At 40.5% G+C, this 20,391-nt stretch overlaps 1 protein-coding gene across 1 annotated transcript in view; it reads right to left on the reverse strand.

The window, feature by feature from the left end:
• Positions 1 to 1,234: 1,234 nt before the first annotated feature.
• Positions 1,235 to 20,391, reverse strand: part of DTWD2 (DTW motif tRNA-uridine aminocarboxypropyltransferase 2) — a 96,704-nt gene continuing 77,547 nt past the window's right edge. The window contains exons 5-6 of the mRNA XM_027765896.1: positions 7,317 to 7,445; positions 1,235 to 2,034 (exon numbers count right to left, since the gene is read on the reverse strand). Coding sequence (XP_027621697.1) covers positions 1,864 to 2,034; positions 7,317 to 7,445 — 300 coding nt within the window. The 3' untranslated portion in view covers positions 1,235 to 1,863. The remainder of the gene's footprint in view (positions 2,035 to 7,316; positions 7,446 to 20,391) is intronic.

The raw sequence follows: 20,391 nt of genomic DNA on the forward strand, positions 1-20,391 counted from the left end.
ATAATCCTACGTGTGGGAAAATCTCAAAATAGTCTCTCTCTTGGGCCTCGTCCATGGTGCACTGTTTGAGAGAAGCTGGATCTCACATGGTGACCATGGGTTGAATCCCCAGAGGGTCAGCCTGAAATTCGTGTGAGTGCCCACAATCTAATTGCATGGAGAACTGGTAGAAGGGATCACAGTGGGGCCAGACCCTATGGAGAGTGCGCCCCTCTCTCTTCCTCTCTCTCTCTCACATGCATATACACATACTCTAGCATAAATGAGAAAAAATTATTAAACTTTAAAAACAAAGCTGTATCTCTGATAATGCACAGTGATACTCAACCTATCATAAATTGGCTGACTAAAAGGATGGTCACCTTGTATATGAGGAAATAATACTCTCCGTGTTACATGGTATAATAACAAGTCATGAAACAATCTACAGGGTGTCAAAGAACGGTCAGAATATACACAGAAAGCTTACTGTCAGCTCCACAAACTTAGAACTAATCCGGGAAAATCAAGCAAATACACAGCATCCGAATGTAAAAGCCGAATAACACAAGCCCAGCCACGGCGGGGTGAACAGAAGGCGTCACTGCACAGCCAACTGAGGCTGCGTGGGAGGCGCCATTTGGATCCTGGCCCTACCTCAACGCCAGGCACTGTGGCACATGCCTGTAGTCCTGGCTGACTGGGAGGCTGGGGCAGGACAGATCACAACATGGTGAGGTCTTGTCAAAAATACCTATAGGGAACCAGCAGTTAGCGTAATGGCTATGTTGCTGGATTCCCACGTAGGCGACCGCAGTTCGCGTCCTGGCCCCGGTGGCTTAAATCTCACGCTGGGCATGTGTGCGTGCGTGCCCAAGATCCCGAGAGGAGAATGGAGGAGAAGGGATTGCGGCGTGACCATCCCCCCTGGGGGTGATTTCTCGCTTTCTGTCTCTCTGTCTCGCTCTATCTTTCTGGCAAGCGCACACACCCTATAGCAAAAACCTCTCAAAAAAAAAAAAAAATACCTACCCACCTTGGGCCCAGCAGTTAGCATAATGGCTATGTCGCTAGACTCCCATGTAGTTGACCGTGGTTCGAGTCCCGCACCCGGTGGCTTAAGACTCCCACCGGGAGCATGTGCGTGCCCAGGATCCCAAGAGGAGAATGGAGGAGAAGGGATTGCGGCATGGCCATCCACCCTGGTGGGGGGTGATTTCTAGCTTTCTGTCTCTCTGTCTCGCTCTATCTTTCTGGCAAGCGCACACACCCTATAGCAAAAACCTCTCAAAAAAAAAAAAATTAGAACAATTAACAGAACATCTAAATCACAGCTGAGTTCAAGTTTTATCCCTAGCAAATACGTAAAGTCCCTTAATTTTTTATATTATCTTGTATCTTATGAAATAAACTGAATCTTCAATTACTTACCATTATTTTCTTTTGTTATTTATTTCAAACTATAAAGTTAACGTACAAGATTGTGAATTGATATAGGTATCCTCTATTATTATATGCCCAAATTACCATCCACAATGGAAGCAACCCTATTCCAGTCAGGCGGGACAATTTCCTTCCATCTGACAAACAAAAATTTCTAACTTCATCTTGACAATCATATTGTAAATTACGGAACTGAGAAAAATGCGATAGAGGCACAGTTTTAAAAACACATTTTAAAACAGTCTTAAAAATGTCTCTTGGTTTGGGCTGAGTCAGTGAAATGCGCTTCATCTTTATGGCTGTTTGGTTCATTCCCTTCCTCCGCACAAACACAGCAAGCAACTCACTCTGTCCAGTCCCAAACCCAGGCCCGTCACTGTATGAAACGTAACTCGGTATCGTCAGCTGCAGAGGCAAATGAGCACCCTAAGAACAACTGCACTAAATTTTAACGCTATTCATTAACAGTTCCATTTTCCTGAGTTTGCGTTTGTTCTTTGGCATTGGCTTAGGATACAATCCATTTTTCAGAAGGTGTTCCTTGCTGAGGCGAATTTGGGCCCCATGCTGAAGCTGGAAAGAGCATAAAGCTTGAAGTGGGCGAAGTAAAGTCTGTTAAGAAAAAAAAAAAAAGATACTAAAAGAATATCTATTACCAATCATGATATTCTACCTACATTTTTCTTTCAGAAATAATTTTATTATTATTGGGTTTTGGCCATAAAAAGCAATATACATTCTAATAAATATATAATTATTCATTAATAAATACTACCTTCAAATCCATATCTTACATACCACTAAGGAAATAAAAGGACATAAAAACTAATTTTTCCATATAGGTAATACTTAGTCTGAATTTAATTTTATACACTAATTTATTCAAACACAATGAAAAAAACTGTTGCCATTACAATAATTTAATCTGTTCTAAGCAAAATGAAGAAGACCTTCAGATACAAAATTAAGCACATCAAAGTAGTTAGTTCAGTTTAGTCACAAATTGATAAGGGCTTCCGATAACAACTGAGTAGGGATTTATTTCTTCTCTCATATTAGTCTATGGTTTGCCTAGAAGACGTCAAAAGGTTCAAAGTATGAGTTTATGTTGGTGTGAACATTTTTTAAATCCATGCATAATTTTTTTCATAATATTGGGTTGTTGGAAAAATCATGATGTGTTTTTTCTATGCCCCAAAAAAAGAGTCAGGACTTTTCTGACAACTCAATATAATTTTTCCATGAACTTTTTTAAGTGATTCAAAGTTAAAATAATGTTATGCCAATGTATTAAACACTTTTGGGGTCAGAGTCTTTCCTTGGGCCTGGGGTCCCTGATCTAAACATTTTAAATAATAGCAAATAATTTGATTGAACAGATTGAAAGAAACAGATGTTTAACTGCAAAAATTTCACAATGTCGGGGAACAGTGGGTGGCATGGTGGTTAAGGCACCAGACACTCCCACATGGCTGACCATGGTTCGAGTCCTGGACCTGGTGGCTTACTTTCTCACTTCCCCTCTTTCTTTCTCTCTGTCTCTCTGTCTCTCTCTGTGTCTGTCAAATTAAAAAATATGAATAAATAAATTTTAATAAATAATGATTTTTTTAAATTTCACAATGTCTATGTGAAATATGACATGACCAAAGGCACAGTCTATCCAATGAGATGCAAGTGGAAGTCTGAGGTGGGGCGCCCAGAGATACTCTTTAAAGGGAGCAGACTTAGCAGGCGTAGGTGTTTGCCTTTTCTTCTTGCCTAGAACAAGGCTGGTGGAGGTGGGTCGACCGTCTCATGACCAGTAGGCAGTGCCAAGATGACTGAAGCTTAATACCTACGATGGCGAACAGAAACACAGAAGACACCTGGGACCTTGATGTCCTTTTCAAGCTGCCTTCCTTGCCTAGGACTGCCTACCCCAGCCTTTCTTACTCACAGGAGAAAAAGAAGTCCCCGTGTGACCTACCCACTTCAGTAAGGGCTCTGTTACACACAGCCCGCTTACCTACACCAACAGGAAGAACATCCTGGGGAAGCTCCACACCCTACTGTGGAAGGCCCCTTAGGTATGGCCTCACCATTTATTTAGTGAAGAAAAGGAGAGAGAAAAGTGGAAATGACTATACATGTCTTTACAGAGCCAACATGATGGACTGACTGGATTCTGAAACACCACACCTCAGAAACAGACCTAGGCCTACAAACAGACTGAGACAACTGAAAATTCTACTGATGCTTAAGACTCATCAGTCTTCATAGACAGGAGAACACTAATACCCCTGTGGTTAAGGCCTTCCAACTTGTATATCCAGAAGATAAGATGCAATCAATTTACTGCGTAATTAAAAGAAAACGTTTTGGAGATAAATCTGGATTAGACACCACTCTCTGATCTCCATGGGGGTCACTGGGGCTACTCAGAGATAGGCCAGTCTTCCTACTCGTATTGGATTGGACTGCATTTCCCATCCCTCTCTGAAGTTAGGCATGGCCAGGTAATTCACTTTGGTTAATGAAATGTGAACACTAGTATGTGTCCCCTCTCAGCAGAAGCATTAAACGTAGTGTAGGATTCACCACCTTCCTTGCCCCTTCCCTGACAAAACTGGAATGCCGTCTGTGGGTAGTTCCTCCATCAGCCTGAGCCTGAGAGGTGCAGTAAGCAGAGATCCCTTGAGCAATCCCACCAGACAAACCACGTGAAAGACGCAAAAACCTTTGTCATGCGATGCCTTTTTGATTTGAGGGTTTTGTTTTTTTTTTTTTTTAAGAATTACTCTATTTAATTTTATTTATTTCAATTTGACCAGAGAGGGACAGAGAGACAGAGAGAGAGGAAGAGAGAGAGAGAGAGAAAGGGGGGAAGTGGGAAAGCAAGCCACCAAGTCCAGGACTCAAACCATAGTCGGCCATGTGGGAGTCCAGCCCCCTTAACCACCATGCCACCTGGTGGCCCCAACTTGAGTTTTAAATTACCACTGCTAACCCAGCCACCTTGACTAATGCCCCCATTTATTGGGTATGTGTTCCCAGATAAGTTATCTAACCTCTCTCTGCCTCTCTTTCTTCATCTTTAATATGAGGAAAATAATGCCACCTAACAAGGCTATTACTACAGTAAGTGCTAAAATGATGCATTGAAAGTACTAAGCACCTGACTTGACGCTCAGTAAACAATAATGTTTCTATAAATTGTCACGAACATGTATCTGAGGCAATGAGGCGCTATATGAAAGACAGACTGTTCAAGGAAACAGAAAATCCTCTGTTAATAAAACAGGTTCGTTTCTAAATGTTTACATGGGTGAAAATCAGAATTTCCTGAATCCTTTTGTCTACAGGTACAAAGTAACAGTTTTCAAGGAACCATTACTACCAAACCACTGGGGGCAGGTGGAGTTAAGGCATTGGGCTGTGGCACAAAGCTTTACACATAGACCTAAAAAAGTGCACAAACAGAGAAGGTTCCCTAATAAAGATCCCCAAGCTCCAGGCTTCCCAGGCATAAAAGTTCCAGTAGATGCTATTCAGGTTGAGTAGCCTTATGTGAAACGCTTAGAGCCAGAAGTTCAGATATTGAATTTTTTTGAATTTTGGAATATTTGCATATACATAATGAAACATCTTAGGGATGGGATGAAACTCTTAACATGAAGTTCATTTTATGTTTCATATACAAGCCATGCACAAAGCTTGAAGGTAATTTTATATAATAATACTCCTGTAGTATTTTGATGGCAATGCATCTAGTGAGGTCAAATAAGGAATTTTCCATTTGTGATGTCATGTTAGCAATCAGTAAGTTTCAGATTTGAGGATTTTTTTTTTTTTGAGAGGTTTTTGCTATAGGGCGTGTGCGCTTGCCAGAAAGACAGAGAGAAACAGAGAGATAGAAAGCGAGAAATCACCCCCCGGGGGGACGGCCACGCCACAATCCTTTCTCCTCTTCTCCTCTCGGGATCTTGCGCACGCACGCACATGTGCCCAATGTGAGTTTAAGCCACCGGGTCTAGGACTCAAACCGCAGTTGACTACATGGGAGTCCAGCAACATAGCCATTACGCCAACTGCTGGTCCCAAGATTTGGGGGTATTTCAGATTTTCAGATAAGGATTGAAGTAGCTCAATGAAAGTTACCAACTTTTAGTTGCAAATTCTATTCGTCTATCTATAGGCAAGAATCGGAGGAGCAAGGAAGAGCAGAAGGATGAACTCTTTGGCACACAGGCTGACCATGGAGGCAGTCAGGACACCGTCTGACTTAATTTTCACAAACTATTTTTTGTATATTACAGATGCAAAAAACAAGCACAAAGATACATGATTGCTCAGTGGTAAAAAGTAATGATAACAAGACATGAAACTAAAATTCAAATCTACTTCAAAGCCTTTATCACATCACGTGTAGCTGTGCTTTTATATCCTGCCATTTCCATTAAAAAACGGCTCTAGGGAGGCCAGCAGGTATTGCGGTGGTTAAGACTCTGGACTCCCACATGGCTGACCACGGTTCAAGTCCCAGACCTGACAGCTTGCTTTCTCACATTCTCTCTCTCTCTTGTTGTCTCTGGTGAGCATAACATGCTCTGTAGCAACTTAAAAAATAGTAATAATGATAAATAAAAATTTTTAAATGATTAAAAATAAACTGCTCTAGGGTGAAAAATAAGGATGAACTGGTACATTAACAATGCTATTCCTTCTCTTGAGGAGCCCTACCTCTAAAGAATGAAGCCAGGTGAAAATTTACTATCCTCCTCCTCCATCATCTTTAGGTTTTACTAGAATACCCTGAATAAGAGGTTTTTAAGGAAAAAAATAGGTATGTTAGAACTTTCCTTCTCTTAAGGGGACAAAAACACCTATGTTCAGAGCAGATGATAACTGTTTCACAGACTAACACGCTAATTCTTTATTCTAACGAGATTCGAACAGCCTGGACAAGAGGTTCCCTCACCAGGAAAGGAACTTTTTTTTTGGGGGGGGGGGGGAGACGTCTTTTCGCTATAGGGCGCGTGCGCTCACCAGACAGACAGATAGAGACAGAGAGACAGAAAGCGAGAAATCACCCCCCGGGGGGATGGTCATGCCACAATCCCTTCTCCTCCATTTTCCTCTCGGGATCTTGGGCACGCACGCACATGTGCCCAGCGTGAGTTTTAAGCCACCGGGTCCGGGACACAAACCGCGGTCGACTACATGGGAGTCCAGCGACATAGCCATTACGCTAACAGCTGGTTCCCACCAGGAAAGCAACTTTTTACTAGAAATTAGGGAAGCCGATTTTTGCCACTTGTAATAAGAAGCAACTAGGAATGTTCTGTTATGCATTCCTTCTGCTCCTGTTCCCACCGACCACCTTATCAATACCCCTCCCAAATCACAGGGCTGCCTATCCAACAGCCTCCTACTGCTGGTCTCTGAAGCACAATCGCTCCTGGCAACCAAAGCAAGTGGAACGAGGGTCCCAGGACCTGCCTGTTTCTTCAGGATTTTATGGTCAATCTGATCCACAGACAACAAAATGCTCTTCTAATTAATTAAAAAATAGGGAGGAAAATGTATTTAAGAGAATATAAAAAACTAAAAAGAGAAATAGAAAATATTGAAAGAAAATTCTAGACTAAGAACTATTCAATGTTGTGCTACTTGCATGCATTTTAGCACATTACAAATGCTGTTTGCACAGCTTAGTATGAATATTTAAACCATGCAATCTGGAATGCTAAACTAACACAGAAAACACCAGAGGGAGAAAGAAGGTTATAAAAGTACATAAATTCCTATCACAGATACATGTCACTTGTCACTTGAGTTACAAATGTAGTAAGTTGAACATGTCTAAATGTTCCAGATCAAATCCCACCACACGCCTACTTCCAAAGACATACCTCTTGTATACAATCATCTCTCTCCAGGATGGAAAGAGCGAGGGCCGCACACTCCAGTGTGGAAAGGCACCTACTGGTCGGCTGCGTCCGAATTACATACTGACTGGGAACGCTAGCTCCTAACTGCACCTGAAACCAAAAGCAAAACAGAGCATTTGTTTTAAATTCAAAATTACAAAGTCTGACCACCTTCCTTCCAAAACTGCCAGCAATTCAGAAATATTAAATTTGTCAAGATCTTTTTTATGTAACATCCTATCATTATCATAAAACAGAAGAAAAAGGATAGTTACACATATATCTGATAAACATATATCCAGAACATAGTACAAACTCCCACATATTAAAAATAAGAAGACTACTAATCCCTCCCAGAGGGGGAAAAAATGAACACACACTTCACAAGAGAAGATACAGAAAGAGTAAACAGGAGTTGGGTGTAGAGTCACAGGCCCAGAGTAGCAGGAATTTGGGAGGCTGAGACAGGATCTTGAGTTCAAGACCATCCTGGACAACATAGCAAGACTCTTTCTCAGAAAAAATAATAATAATAACAATAATAATAATAGCAAATGAGTATTTTTAAAAGTGCTAAGAATGATGCAATGCAAAGCAAAATCATGTAACTTAGCACTAAGGGAGCTAGATTGCACATGGTCTACCACCCTGAAAACAGGCTGGCCAAGTATGTGTATGTGCCCAAAATCCCAGTGGGAGAAGATTATGGTGTGACCACACCCTACTGGGGGATGCTTTCTTCCTCTCTCTCTCTCTCTCTCTCTCTCTCTCTGGCAAGTACACACACACCCTCTGACAATAAACCCACAATGGAACATTTCATAATCACTAGAATGGCAAAATAGAAAATGTCAGGCTGGCAGCTGGCGTGGAGGCTAAGGGTGCTAGACTCCCACCTGGCCAACCACGGTTTGAGTCCTGGACCTGGCGGCTTGCTTTCTCTCTCTCTCTCTCTCTCTCTCTCTCTCATTCTGTCCCTTTCTGGTCAAATTAAAATAAATAAAAATGAACAAAGAAAGTTAAATAAAATAATTATCTAAAAAAAAAGAAAAATGTCTGAAGTTATCAAGTGATGACAATATGGAGCAAACAAAATCCTTACATTTCATAATGGAGTTAAAATGGTATAATTTTGCTATAGGGCATGTGAGTTCATCAGAGAGACAGAGACAGAAAGTGGGAAACTGCCCCACTGGGCGGATGGCCATGCCATAATCCCTTCTCCTTGATCCTTTTCTCACGATTTTAGGCACACACGCACACATATCCAGTGTGATTTTCAAGCTACCAGGTCCAGGACTCGAATCATAGTCGTCCATGTGGGAGTCCAGCAACGTAACCATTACATCATCTCCTGGTCCCACTGACAATTTTTTTTAATTTATGGTTCATTTTTCCATTATGTCTTTTTTTTTTTAAGTTTATTTCTTTCTTCCATAAGAGAGAGGCATCCCCAACAGGGCACCTATACCACACCCACCCCCAGTTTCATCTGGCTCCGCTCACAGACAGGCACACACTCATCTGATATGCTCATGGAACCCCAGGGTGTGAACACAGGACCTTCGTCATGGAGGTCCAGCCACACAATCGCTGAACCAGCATTTGGCTCTCATTCGTTCTTATTTAAACTGGCAGGCCTATGTCCACATGTGTACAAGCACACACACTCAGATGTGCGCATACCTTCCCACACACGTACATATATCCTCTTTTTAGAGAAAAAGTAACGTAAAAGTACTATATATTAAATAATGGGTTTAAATCTATTTCTAAGATTCCTTCAAGTTCTAGCATTCTTGGATCTTCTCTGTGAACCATTGCTCAGGTGGACACAGTCAGAGTCCTGATAAATCTCATACATGCTTTCTATGTTCTTTCCATTCTCCACTGTACAGCAAGTAAAAAAAAAAATGCACACGCAATGCCGAATACACATGCAAGCAGAATTTTACCATTACTTAAAGAACATCAATCAGCCAAATTGTGAGCAGGTACTAGTCTATCTTTCACCGTGCGTGACAAGGATATAAATAGATACTGACTGATTAGTAAGTTTTAAAAATAAAATGATAGAAAAGAGAACTGGAATGGTATGAAAGAGAAATATAACATGCACCATATCTTGTGGTGGTGTGGAATTTTATTCTAGAAAACACTATTGTCCATTCAAGTGGAGTCAACACATTGAGATGTTAGATAAAACTTACACTGGTTCTGTCAATTATCTTCCTAGACAATTTAAGAAAAAGTGAAATCCGAAAACTGAACAGGATTTCTTCAATGTATTTATTCCAACACTACTCGGAAAACAAAAGTCCCATGTAATAGCTATTAAGAACATACGACATATTCCCCCCTCAGAAAGATGACATAATTCTGTCATGAAAAATATGTACATAAACAACTACTGCTGTTTGACAAATGAATTGCTTCTTAGTGACTCACGTAAGGCTGATGAATTTCACCCCCCCCAAAATGGATGAAACACGGATAACTGCAAGGCAGAGTGAGAAGAACATGGAAAAAAAGAACATGCGTGAAATATTATCATTAAATGATAGGGATTTCTTTTCTATTCTGTAAGGAAAAAAATCTGATTTCAAATTAAAACTGAATTTTCCTAAAGTTCATCATTCATTTTCTCAAATGATTGAAATAAAAATTCTATTAGGTGGTTAATTAAGCCACCTAACGGCACGTTAATGCTACACTTCTCTGTAGTGAACATTAGTTATAACAGACATATCACTATGATGGTATACATTTAACAAGTTGTGGTTTATTGTTACGTATTTTTACCAGATGCTTGACAAATGCGTCCCCGGTAGTTGCTCCCACTATTATCTTATTAAGATTCCCATCATACTTCCTTAATCCATATAAAATCTGTTTGCATATATTTAATTAATTGGCAATATCTAGAACCTAATTCCATCTATATTAATTAGTTCTTTCTATTTGACAAGGTCAACATTCTAACTCAGAAACAGAAGCACATGCAATCTTTGTAGCAAGCAGCATGGCTTTCATTTTTAACGAACTCTCGCCCCAGTGACAGTATTCAATTCCAAGTCACCATCTCTAGCCTGATCTCTGTGCACACCTACCTACACATTTGCTTATACTGCAATCTTTAAGAAATCATTCTCTATGCATCAGCCAAGTGCTTTAAAAAAAAAAAAAAAGTCCTTTAATAGCTTACCACTAAGCAAAATCCTTACTGTGGCCCATAAACTGTCCTTTCATCAATTTCACTCTTCCCTAATCCACACCTGGCTCCCTGCTCACGTTTACTGCCTACCTGTCGGACTAAGGATGGTCATTCTTCGCCCAGCTAGCTACTACTAACCCTTCAGTTCACAAATGCTACAGAAGTCTTCCTGAATCCCCAACCTCAATAAAATCCCCATGTAAAGCACCTCTTATTTAAAGCATTCATGGACTTTGCCTTAATTTGTGATTACCTATTAATCTAAGTGGCTATTATTCCAGGCTAGATTAAGCTCCATTGGACATGAACTGTCTGTTTTACTTAGTATTATATTCCAGTGTCCCAACCAGTGCCCAGAAATAAGCACTGGTTGAATTAATGAATGCTGGTCACAACCATTAGCAGATAAATATAGCTATGAAATATCAATGCCAAATCCCCCTATTTATACATAAATTTAGGAATTTTTGTGACTTTACTGGGGAAGGGCATATTAGGATGAGGAGTGAAGAAAGGGGTAAAAGGGGTTAAGGATGGTGTCAGCAAGTGGCATTGTGGGTGAAGCGCTGAATTCCCACACAGGTGGGTGCAGTTTGAGCCTCAGATCCTGCAGCTTAAAAATCACAACAAAAAGGGCCCAAGTGATTCAAGCAGCTCAAGCAGCGGCTCTGCTGTGGCACAAGTTGCTTGGGCTACCTAGGCTCACAACAGAAAGATAAATAAATGTCAAAAAAAATTTAATTTTGGGAACCAGCAGTTAGCGTAATGGCTATGTCGCTAAACTCCCACGTAGTCGACCGCGGTTCACGTCCCGGACCCAGTGGCTTAAAACTCCTGCCGGGCGCATGTGCGTGTGTGCCCAAGATCCCGAGAGGAGAATGGAGGAGAAGGGATTGCGGCGTGACCATCCCCCCGGGCGAGGTGATTTCTCGCATTCTGTCTCTCTGTCTCTCTCTGGCTGGTGAGCGCACGTGCCCTATAGCAAAAACCTCTCCAAAAAAAAAAAAATTTAATTTTAAAAAGAGGTTGAGAATTTATGACTGAATTTAAACTTATAAAAATGAAAAACTGCTTTAATCGATTATTTTATATAGCAATTTTAAAATTGGGAAACATTATTCATCGTAATATATATCTTTTGAGGGAATTTGGTACGTTTCTAAAGCAAGGGTAGCCCACTGATAGCACATAAATTCTGTGAGAGTTAAAAATTTGGCCATTTGTTCACAGTTACAGAAAGGAATATATCTCTACTTCAACTAAGGAGTCTATAAAAAGTACTTAGACCCATGACCCAAATATGAACTATATTTAAATATAAAATATTAAATATTAACCTATGTAATTCTAAAGTATTTTAGCCTGCAAACACTTGAAAATCTTACACCCAAATATTTTCATCAATTTCTTTTGGCATACAGGAAAAATTCAACCAGAGCAAAGCTCAGATGTTATTGAAATCTACATCAAGAACATAAATAAGTTATCTTTTCCCAACATTGTGCTTTAATTCAAAGTGACATTTTCAGAGCACTCATTTAGAGAAAAAATTCTAAAGGGGATTAATGTCACGCAATTCTTTAAACTGTATATGCGTATAAAAGAAGTAGATGTCACAAAAACCTTTTCTACAATCATTATATTTGTTCAGTCTCTCTCACACACACAAATACTCTTCCATAAAATGAGCTATAACAATTTTTTAAAATGTCAACCCAAGAAATAGGTATAAACTTGTTACCATGGGACAGGAGTACTTCATGGTTTACTATATCATTCACATCACATTCTCTCTATATATTTCTTTAACTTTTTAAAAGATTTTTAAATTGAGACTGGCAGGTGGTTTAAGGTGGGACTCTCACATGGTTGACTGCGGTTCGAGTCCTGGACCTGGCAGTTTGTTTTCTCACTTTCCCTCTCTCTCTTGCTCTGTCCCTCTCTGGTCAAATTAAAAATAAATACATAAGTAAATAAAATTAAATTAAACAATTCGTTTTTAAAAAAGATTTTTAAATGAGTTGTAGATATCTGGCTTTAAAAAACACAAAATTTATCTTCTGTTTCTTTAAAATTAAAATGTTTGTAATCTTTTGGGACCAGAAAATGGTGTAATGGTTACGTCACTGGACTCCCACAGTCGACCGTGGTTCAAGTCCTTGACCCAGCAGCTTAAAACTCATGCCAGGCACGTTGTGTGTGCATGCCCAAAATCCTAAGAGGAGAATGGAGGAGAAGGGATTGTGGCATGGCCATCCTCCCGCCCCGGGAGGTGATTTCTCGCTTTCTGTCTCTCACTGTCTCTCCAGCGAGTGCATGCACCTATAGCAAAAACCTCTCTTAAAAATTTTTTTAAAAAGTGTATAAAATTAAATAAATAATTAAGGGAAAAAAAGGGGGACCAGCAGGTGGTGTGATGATTAAAGTGCTGGACACTCCCACATGGCTGACCGCGTTACGAGTACCAGACCTGGTGGCTTGCTTTCTCACTTTCCCTCTTTCTCTCTCTGTATCTCTCTCTGGTCAAATTAAAACAAAATGAATGGAAAAAGAAAATTAAATAATTTTTTTAAAAGTGTATAATCTTGGGACCAGCAGTTAGCGTAATGGCTATGTCGCTGGACTCCCACGTAGTCGACCACGGTTCGAGTCCCGGACCCAGTGGCTTAAACTCATGCCGGGCGCGTGTGCGTGCATGCCCAAGATCCCGAGAGGAGAATGGAGGAGAAGGGATTGCGGCGTGGCCATCCCCCCTGAGGGGTGATTTCTCACTTTCTGTCTCTCTGTCTCTCTCTGTCTGTCTGGCGAGCGCATGCGCCCTATAGCAAAAACCTCTCCAAAATAAAAAAAGAAGTGTATAATCTTTTATCTAAATTTTTTCTAAATTTATATATACGTGTGTGTGTGTGTGTGTGTGTATTATATGTTTAAAAATCTTAAAGGAAATTCTAAAAAACATGAACCACTGAGACCAGCATATGGTATAATGGTTACATTGCTGGACTCCCACATGTCAGCCACAGTTCAAGTCCCAAACCCAGCAGCTTAAATTCATGCTAGGCACATACATGTACATGCCCAAAAGCCAAAGGGGAGAATGGAGGAGAAGGGATGGCAGCATGGTCATTCCCCTTGGGGGTGATTTCTCGCTTTCTCTCTCTCTGGTGACCACACACACCCTATAGTAAAAAATCTCACCAAAAAAAATAAAACATGAAGTATCTGGTAGACAAAGCATATTAATACAACTTTGAACATACACTTCTATTTAAGTGGTTTTATAAATTGTTTAATCATATTGACTACAAATATTCTATACCAGTGTAGAAGACACTAACACAAATTTGGACATATTAAAAATACTGATGAAATATAAACATGCTTATCTGAAAGTCTGAAACCAAAGTAAATAATAGGCCTAGTAATTTTCAAAAACAAATATCCTTAATATTAAGTCCCACATAACAGCTTAATAGGATAGCATATAATTCAAGCTTATCTTCCTTATTAGTAAAATACTTTTAAAATCTGCATATGTGCTTTTACTTTCTATAATCATTGTCTCTTCTCAATATAAAAAATTACATGTTAATTATAAAAGACCTTGTGAAAGACTGTGCTTTTTATAAAGTTAAGTGCCAGTAATGTCACCACCCAGAGATAATTATTTACTATATAGTAATTTGCTCTTCCAACATTGTAATTTTTAAAATATAATTGTAAAGTTTTTAATATCTACAAGAGAGTAAGTAAAATTTGAGTTATTAAGTATAAAACTAAAACTGACATCCTGAATCTTTTAACTATTTAAGAAATAGAATAATAACAAAATGAAGGACACCCTCAGGAAGCTCCTTTGGTATGTCCCATGTACTAAGAGCAAAATAGAGATGAAAGACAGAGCTAGACAAACTTCCACCCAAGTGCACTTGGGGCCAGCAGGTGGCTAAATGGGTTAAAGCACTGGACTCCCACATAGTTGATCATGGTTTGAGTCCTGTATCCAGTGGCTTGAAACTCATGTCAGGCACATGTGCATGTGCCCAAAATCCTGAGAGCAGAATGGAGGAGAGGAGACTGCAGCATGCCCACTAGTATCTCCCACCCCAGGGGTGATTTCTCTGTGTCTCTGGAAAGTACATGCACCCTATAACAAAAACCTCTTAAAATTTAAAATAAATCAATGAAAAGAGCATCCTTAATAAAATAGTAAAAGTTCACCTCCTCTGAGATAAACACTACTCTGTAACTGTCCTATTTTACACATCCTACATAAGATTCTATCCAGTTGTATCTACTTTTTAACTTTATTTAAAAAAAGTACCTTTGGGACCAGCAGATGGTGTAAGGTTATATGATTGGACTTCCATGTAGTAGACCACAGTTCGAGTCCCAGATTTAGTGGCTTAAAAACACACACTGGGCACATGTGCACGTGTACCCCAAATCTCAAAAGATGAACGGAAGATAAGGCACTGCAGTGTGGTCAGCCCCCTGGGGGGTGATTTCTTGCTTTCTGTCTCTCTCTCTGTCTCTCCAGTAAGCACATTTGCCCTATAGCAAAACTCTCTTTTAAAAAAGTTACTTTTTGATAAGATATGTATTCTTCTATGATTTGTCTTATACATTTCAGAGATTCACCCATAATGTAGTGGGTTAGTATGTTAATCTTCATTTCTGTCATAAACAGTATCCCTGCATGTGAATTTGCCACAGTTTATGTGTTCACTGAAACATTTGGGATTTACTACTGGAAAAATTATTTACTACCGGGAAATGTCATGATTCAGAGTACTGAGTAGAATATACAGAAAGGTCTTTCCTCTATAGTGGACGATAACAGCCCTAGACAGGCACTTGAAAAGCACTTAGACAATTCGATTTGCCGCTGCTTCTTACACATCTGCCACCATCATAAAGACACCGGGGACAGCCTACGGGAGGATGAGAAACAAGGTAAGCACAGCTGAGTCACACCAGCAACCTGGCCAGCCTATGCTACTTACAAGAGTAAGTACAGGCACGACCGGAAGAGCTGCCTGGACCACACCCCACTGACCCTGGTATGTGAGCAATAAACTTACTGTTACATGCTACTAAGATTTTCTGGTTGTTTATTACACAGTATTACTGTGGCAGAAGATGACTGATACACTATGCAGACTTTCAGGTGACAAAGATGTCTTGCGCTGGAGCGACTGCAGAGCTTTCAACATTTCTAACACGATCTTTTTCTGCCATCTAAAATAAGAGGGTTGGCCCAGCACAGTGTCACAGGCAGCAGCATTCTGGATCACAGGGCTGGAAGCCACATGGCCGACCGCAGTCTGAATCCATGGCCCAGTTAGCACATGAGCCAGTTTTGGTAAATAAGACATAGGAGAAAGTCTGATGTGGCACTTTTGGGGAAATTTTTGTCTAATAAGAGGAAAGATGCTGAGAAAACTAACCCTTATTCTCCCTTGCCTTATAAATACATGTTCAAGAAAATAAGCAGGCTGGCCAATAAGTCAAACCTACTTGTGCTTCTGAAGCTCTCACAGGAAAAGCTGACATTAAGTTCTGACACTGCTGTACCATTGAAGTAACCAACCCTGAACGGCCTACCTCTAGACTTTCATCAGAGAACCCTATTTTTTTAAGCCAAGTTTAGTCACATACTCTGTTATTACAGGCAATAGCATCATCACTAATACTCATACATTTCTCAGTTTATAGCTATCACTTTTGGTTATTTAATTTTATAGAATATTGGGTCATAGAAAAAGTCATGACTCATTTTTGCATAGGAAAAATAAATCATAATTTTCCCGAAAACCTAATATAATCCACTTAAAGGTAGAAATCCACAGTGAAAGGTTTCAGAAGAATTCAAGCAGCATTTAACTTAGGCATTTACAGGAACGTTCTCTGTGGAGTCTGAGTTTGGAATTCCTTTCTGGGGGAAACCTCCATGTCCTTTTATTTGGAAAGTTTGGGAACATACGAAATACTGGGTAATCAGAAAAGTCATGATGTATTTTTCTACGTTTTTCTATGCAAAAAGGCATCATGACTTTCCTTACAACCCAATATGTCATAAGGTAGTATCTTTAAATGTCTATGTAATGAAATAGTTTTAATATTAGTAATAAAAATGTTACTTCCATGTTATTTACATGTAAAACAGCAGGTTCTGAGGGTCAAAAACAGTAATAAGCAAGCACCAAACCATAGGGGAGACATCTTACTCAAAAAGTCCTCTCCTGGCTAGCTGTGGTGGTGCTGACGCCAGGTAAGGCCCCTTGGGTCCAGCTCCCGAGGTCTTCCTGTGCACCCCAGGCACACATGGGTACCCATAATCTTGGCTGGCTGACGCTGATGGTGGATCATGGTGCGAGGACCCTATTGGAAATACCCATCTCTGTGTCTGTCTATCTGAAAAAATAAGTAAATAAGCCAGAACAATGAAGTATTTTTCCGTAAGAGGAAATATACACTTAAGTTGTACTTCCATTCTTTCCTGTCAGCCCTAAAGCTACTGCATGAGGAAGTTCTTAATAACAGACACAGCCACTATAATGTGAACATGTGTGAGAGACTTCACGCAGGAAGGCTCAAAAACAGAGTTACGTAATAGCACGAGGCAATTAACTAATAAGAGAAAAAAGATCTGGACCACATTTGTCTCATTACACAATGCCAGGCATTAATACCAAAGATAAGTACAATGCCAGGCATTAATACCAAAGATAAGTGTCCAGAAGTCCCCACAATCTGGAGCTGTCCTACTCTCTGGCCTCCTTCCTTGCCACGTCCTTATCTGCACATTACTCTTCGAGGACGCCGACTGCCTGTAGTTCCTTGTATACACGATGCGCTCTCCTGAGACCCTGCTCCCATGGCCCTCTCTATGTGAGTGTCCTTCCCTCTTACACATTCTTTAGGTGGGTAGCATCCCTGCTTCTAGGAAATATTCTGTAATTTTTTCTGCCAGGATACATGATATTTGTCTTTTCCTAAAATACCTACTATTGGGCCAGCCAGTGGTGTGGTTGGTTGAGGTGGCTGGATCCCATAAGCCAAGTTTGCGGTACAAGTCCCAGACCCAGCAGTTTGAGAAAAATGCCAGGCGTGTGTGCATGCATGACCAAAATCCCAAGAAGAGAATAGAGAAGTGACTATAGGGTGGCCAATCCCTCTAAAGGGTAATCTATCTCTCTCTCTCTCTCTCTCTCTCTCTCTCAAAATTAATCTCTCTCTTTCTCTCAAGCACACATGCCCTGCAGCAAATTTTTAAAAATAAAAATAAATTAAAAATTTAAAACCTACTATCAAGGGACCAGCAGTTAGCATAATGGCTATGTCACTGAACTCCCACATAGTCGACAGTGGTTCGATTCTCGGACCCGGTGGCTTAAACTCACACCAGGCGCGTGTGCGTGCGTGCCCAAGATCCCATGAGGAGATTGGAGGAGGAGGGATTGCAGTGTGGCCATCTCCCCTGGGGGGTGATTTCTTGCTTTCTGTTTCTTTGACTCTCTCTCTCTCTCTGTCTCTGTCTCTCTGGCAAGCATACACGCCCTATAGCAAAGACCTCTCAAAAAAAAAAAAAAAACCTACCATCAATACAGTTCTTGTCATACCATTTTGTAATTATAGTCATAGATTTGTTTCCAACATGACTGCTCCTCTTCAGAACAGAAAAGTTGCCTTCCCACCATCTTTGTAGTTTGGGAACCTACCAAAGGGACTAGCACATAAAAAAATGCTGAAAAAAATTTTGCCTTATAAATACATGTTCAAGCAAATAAGCAGACTGGCCAATAAGTCACATCCCTTCACAGGGAAGGTGGGAACTTCATCTTTTAATTAAGTGCATCCTTTCTTCCTCACCAGGGAAAAGTGCCCTGGAATAGGATTTCATTTATATTAACAGAAACATGCCTAAGATTTTGAAAGAAGGCATCAGATATATATATATATATATATACACACACACACACATACACTGTATTATATATATATATGTGTGTGTGTGTGTGTGTGTGTGTGTGTGTGTGTGTGTGTATGTGTGTATAGCATTAAAGAAACACTTTAATCATAAAATACTGCATGGTTCCAGGTACATTTCCCCTCTCTGCTACAAGAGTTACTAGGAGGCCAGCTCCAAGGGCTGGTGGTTAAGGCATCCAGATTGCCCATATGGCCAATCACCTGGTTCAAGTCCCAGATCCAGCAGCTTGAGAAACACACTGAGCACGTGAGCATGTGAGCCCACAATCTTGCAGAGGGAGAAATGAAGGAAAGGGGATTGCAGAGTGAGCATTACCCCCATGAGAGGTGCTTTCTCCTCTCCCCATCTCTGTCCATCTCTCTCTGGCAAGCACATATGTCCTTTGGGGGAGAAAAGTTTCTATTACAAGTAAGAAAAGGACAAGGGATCTGGTCCCTTCATAAACATTCAATAAATGTTAAAATATAATTGTTCTTTGGCAGGCACACACACACACCCTCAGGCAAAAAAAAGGGGAGGGGGTCAATTAAAAGTACTTATTCAAGTTAAAGAAAACAGAACTGCTTCCCAAACTGGTACTACATTCGATAATATACCAGAATTTTGGGTAATTCTGGTGTAATGGCTATGTCACTGGACTCCCATGTAGTCGACTGCGGTTCGAGTCCTGGACCCGGTGGCTTAAACTCACACCGGGTACATGTATGAGCATGTCCAAGATCCCAAGAGAAGAATGGAGGAGAAGGGATTGTGGCATGGCCATCTCCCCTAGGGGGTGATTTCTCGCTGTCTTTCTGGCAGACACATGCGTCCTATAGCAAAACCCTCTAAAAAAAAAATGGTTAAAAAAAAAGAATTTACATTTTTTGTACAAATTTTTATTTGCTACAGAACAGAGCACTGTACATGAAAACAAATACATAAAGTAGAAAAAAGTAAGTCTGAAATTGTGCATTAATGGAGCTGGATACCACGTGGCCAATCATGGTTCAAATCCTGGCCTCAGTTGCTTAAATAACACAGCAGTTACAAGAGGCAAGGGGCAGACCTTCAGAAGAAGACTCCTCTATGGCTCTTGAGAACTAACTAGTGATTTCAGGGAAAAAAGAGAAATGAAGATTTTCTACTAGTAATTCAGCCTCCAGCCCACAAACTCAAGTGATAGGGAGCCCCTCTAGCCTTCTGTCTCTGTCTCTATGTCTCTCTCTGCCTCTGTCTTCTCATTTTTCTGTAATTTTTCCTTTAAAAAAAAATTTTTTTTTGAGAGATTTTCACTGTAGGGCGCGTGCGCTCGCCAGACAGACAGAGAGAGACATAGAGACAGAAAGCGAGAAATCACCCCCCAGGGGGGATGGTCACGTCGCAATCCCTTCTCCTCCATTCTCCTCTCGGGATCTTGGGCACGCACGCACACGCACCCGGCGTGAGTTTTAAGCCACCGGGTCCGGGACACGAACCGCGGTTGACTACGTGGGAGTCCAGCGACATAGCCATTACGCTAACTGCTGGTTCCCCTTTAAAAAAATTTTTAAGGTGAAGTATTCTCTTGTTTTCAGTCCCGCTTTTATCTCGCTAATAATTCCCTTTCCCCTACTCATCCAGGAGAGTCAAGGGGCAGGCCTTCAGAAGAAGACTCCTCCATGGCTCCTGAGAACTTGTGATTTCGTGTGGCACTTGCACACTGCACAGTTTTCTATTTTTCACCTTTTTTTTAAATTTTTTTCTTTCTTTTTCTGTTTTGTTTTGTTTTTCTTTTCTTTCTTCCTTCCTTCCCCCTCCCTCCCTCCCCCCCCCTTTCCTTTTCTTTTTCTTTTTTTTTTTTTTTTTAGAAGTTTTTGCTCTATGGC

The sequence above is a fragment of the Tupaia chinensis genome, unplaced genomic scaffold (assembly GCF_000334495.1).
Source record: "Tupaia chinensis unplaced genomic scaffold, TupChi_1.0 Scaffold139897_1, whole genome shotgun sequence".
NCBI classification, from domain to species: Eukaryota; Metazoa; Chordata; class Mammalia; order Scandentia; family Tupaiidae; genus Tupaia; species Tupaia belangeri.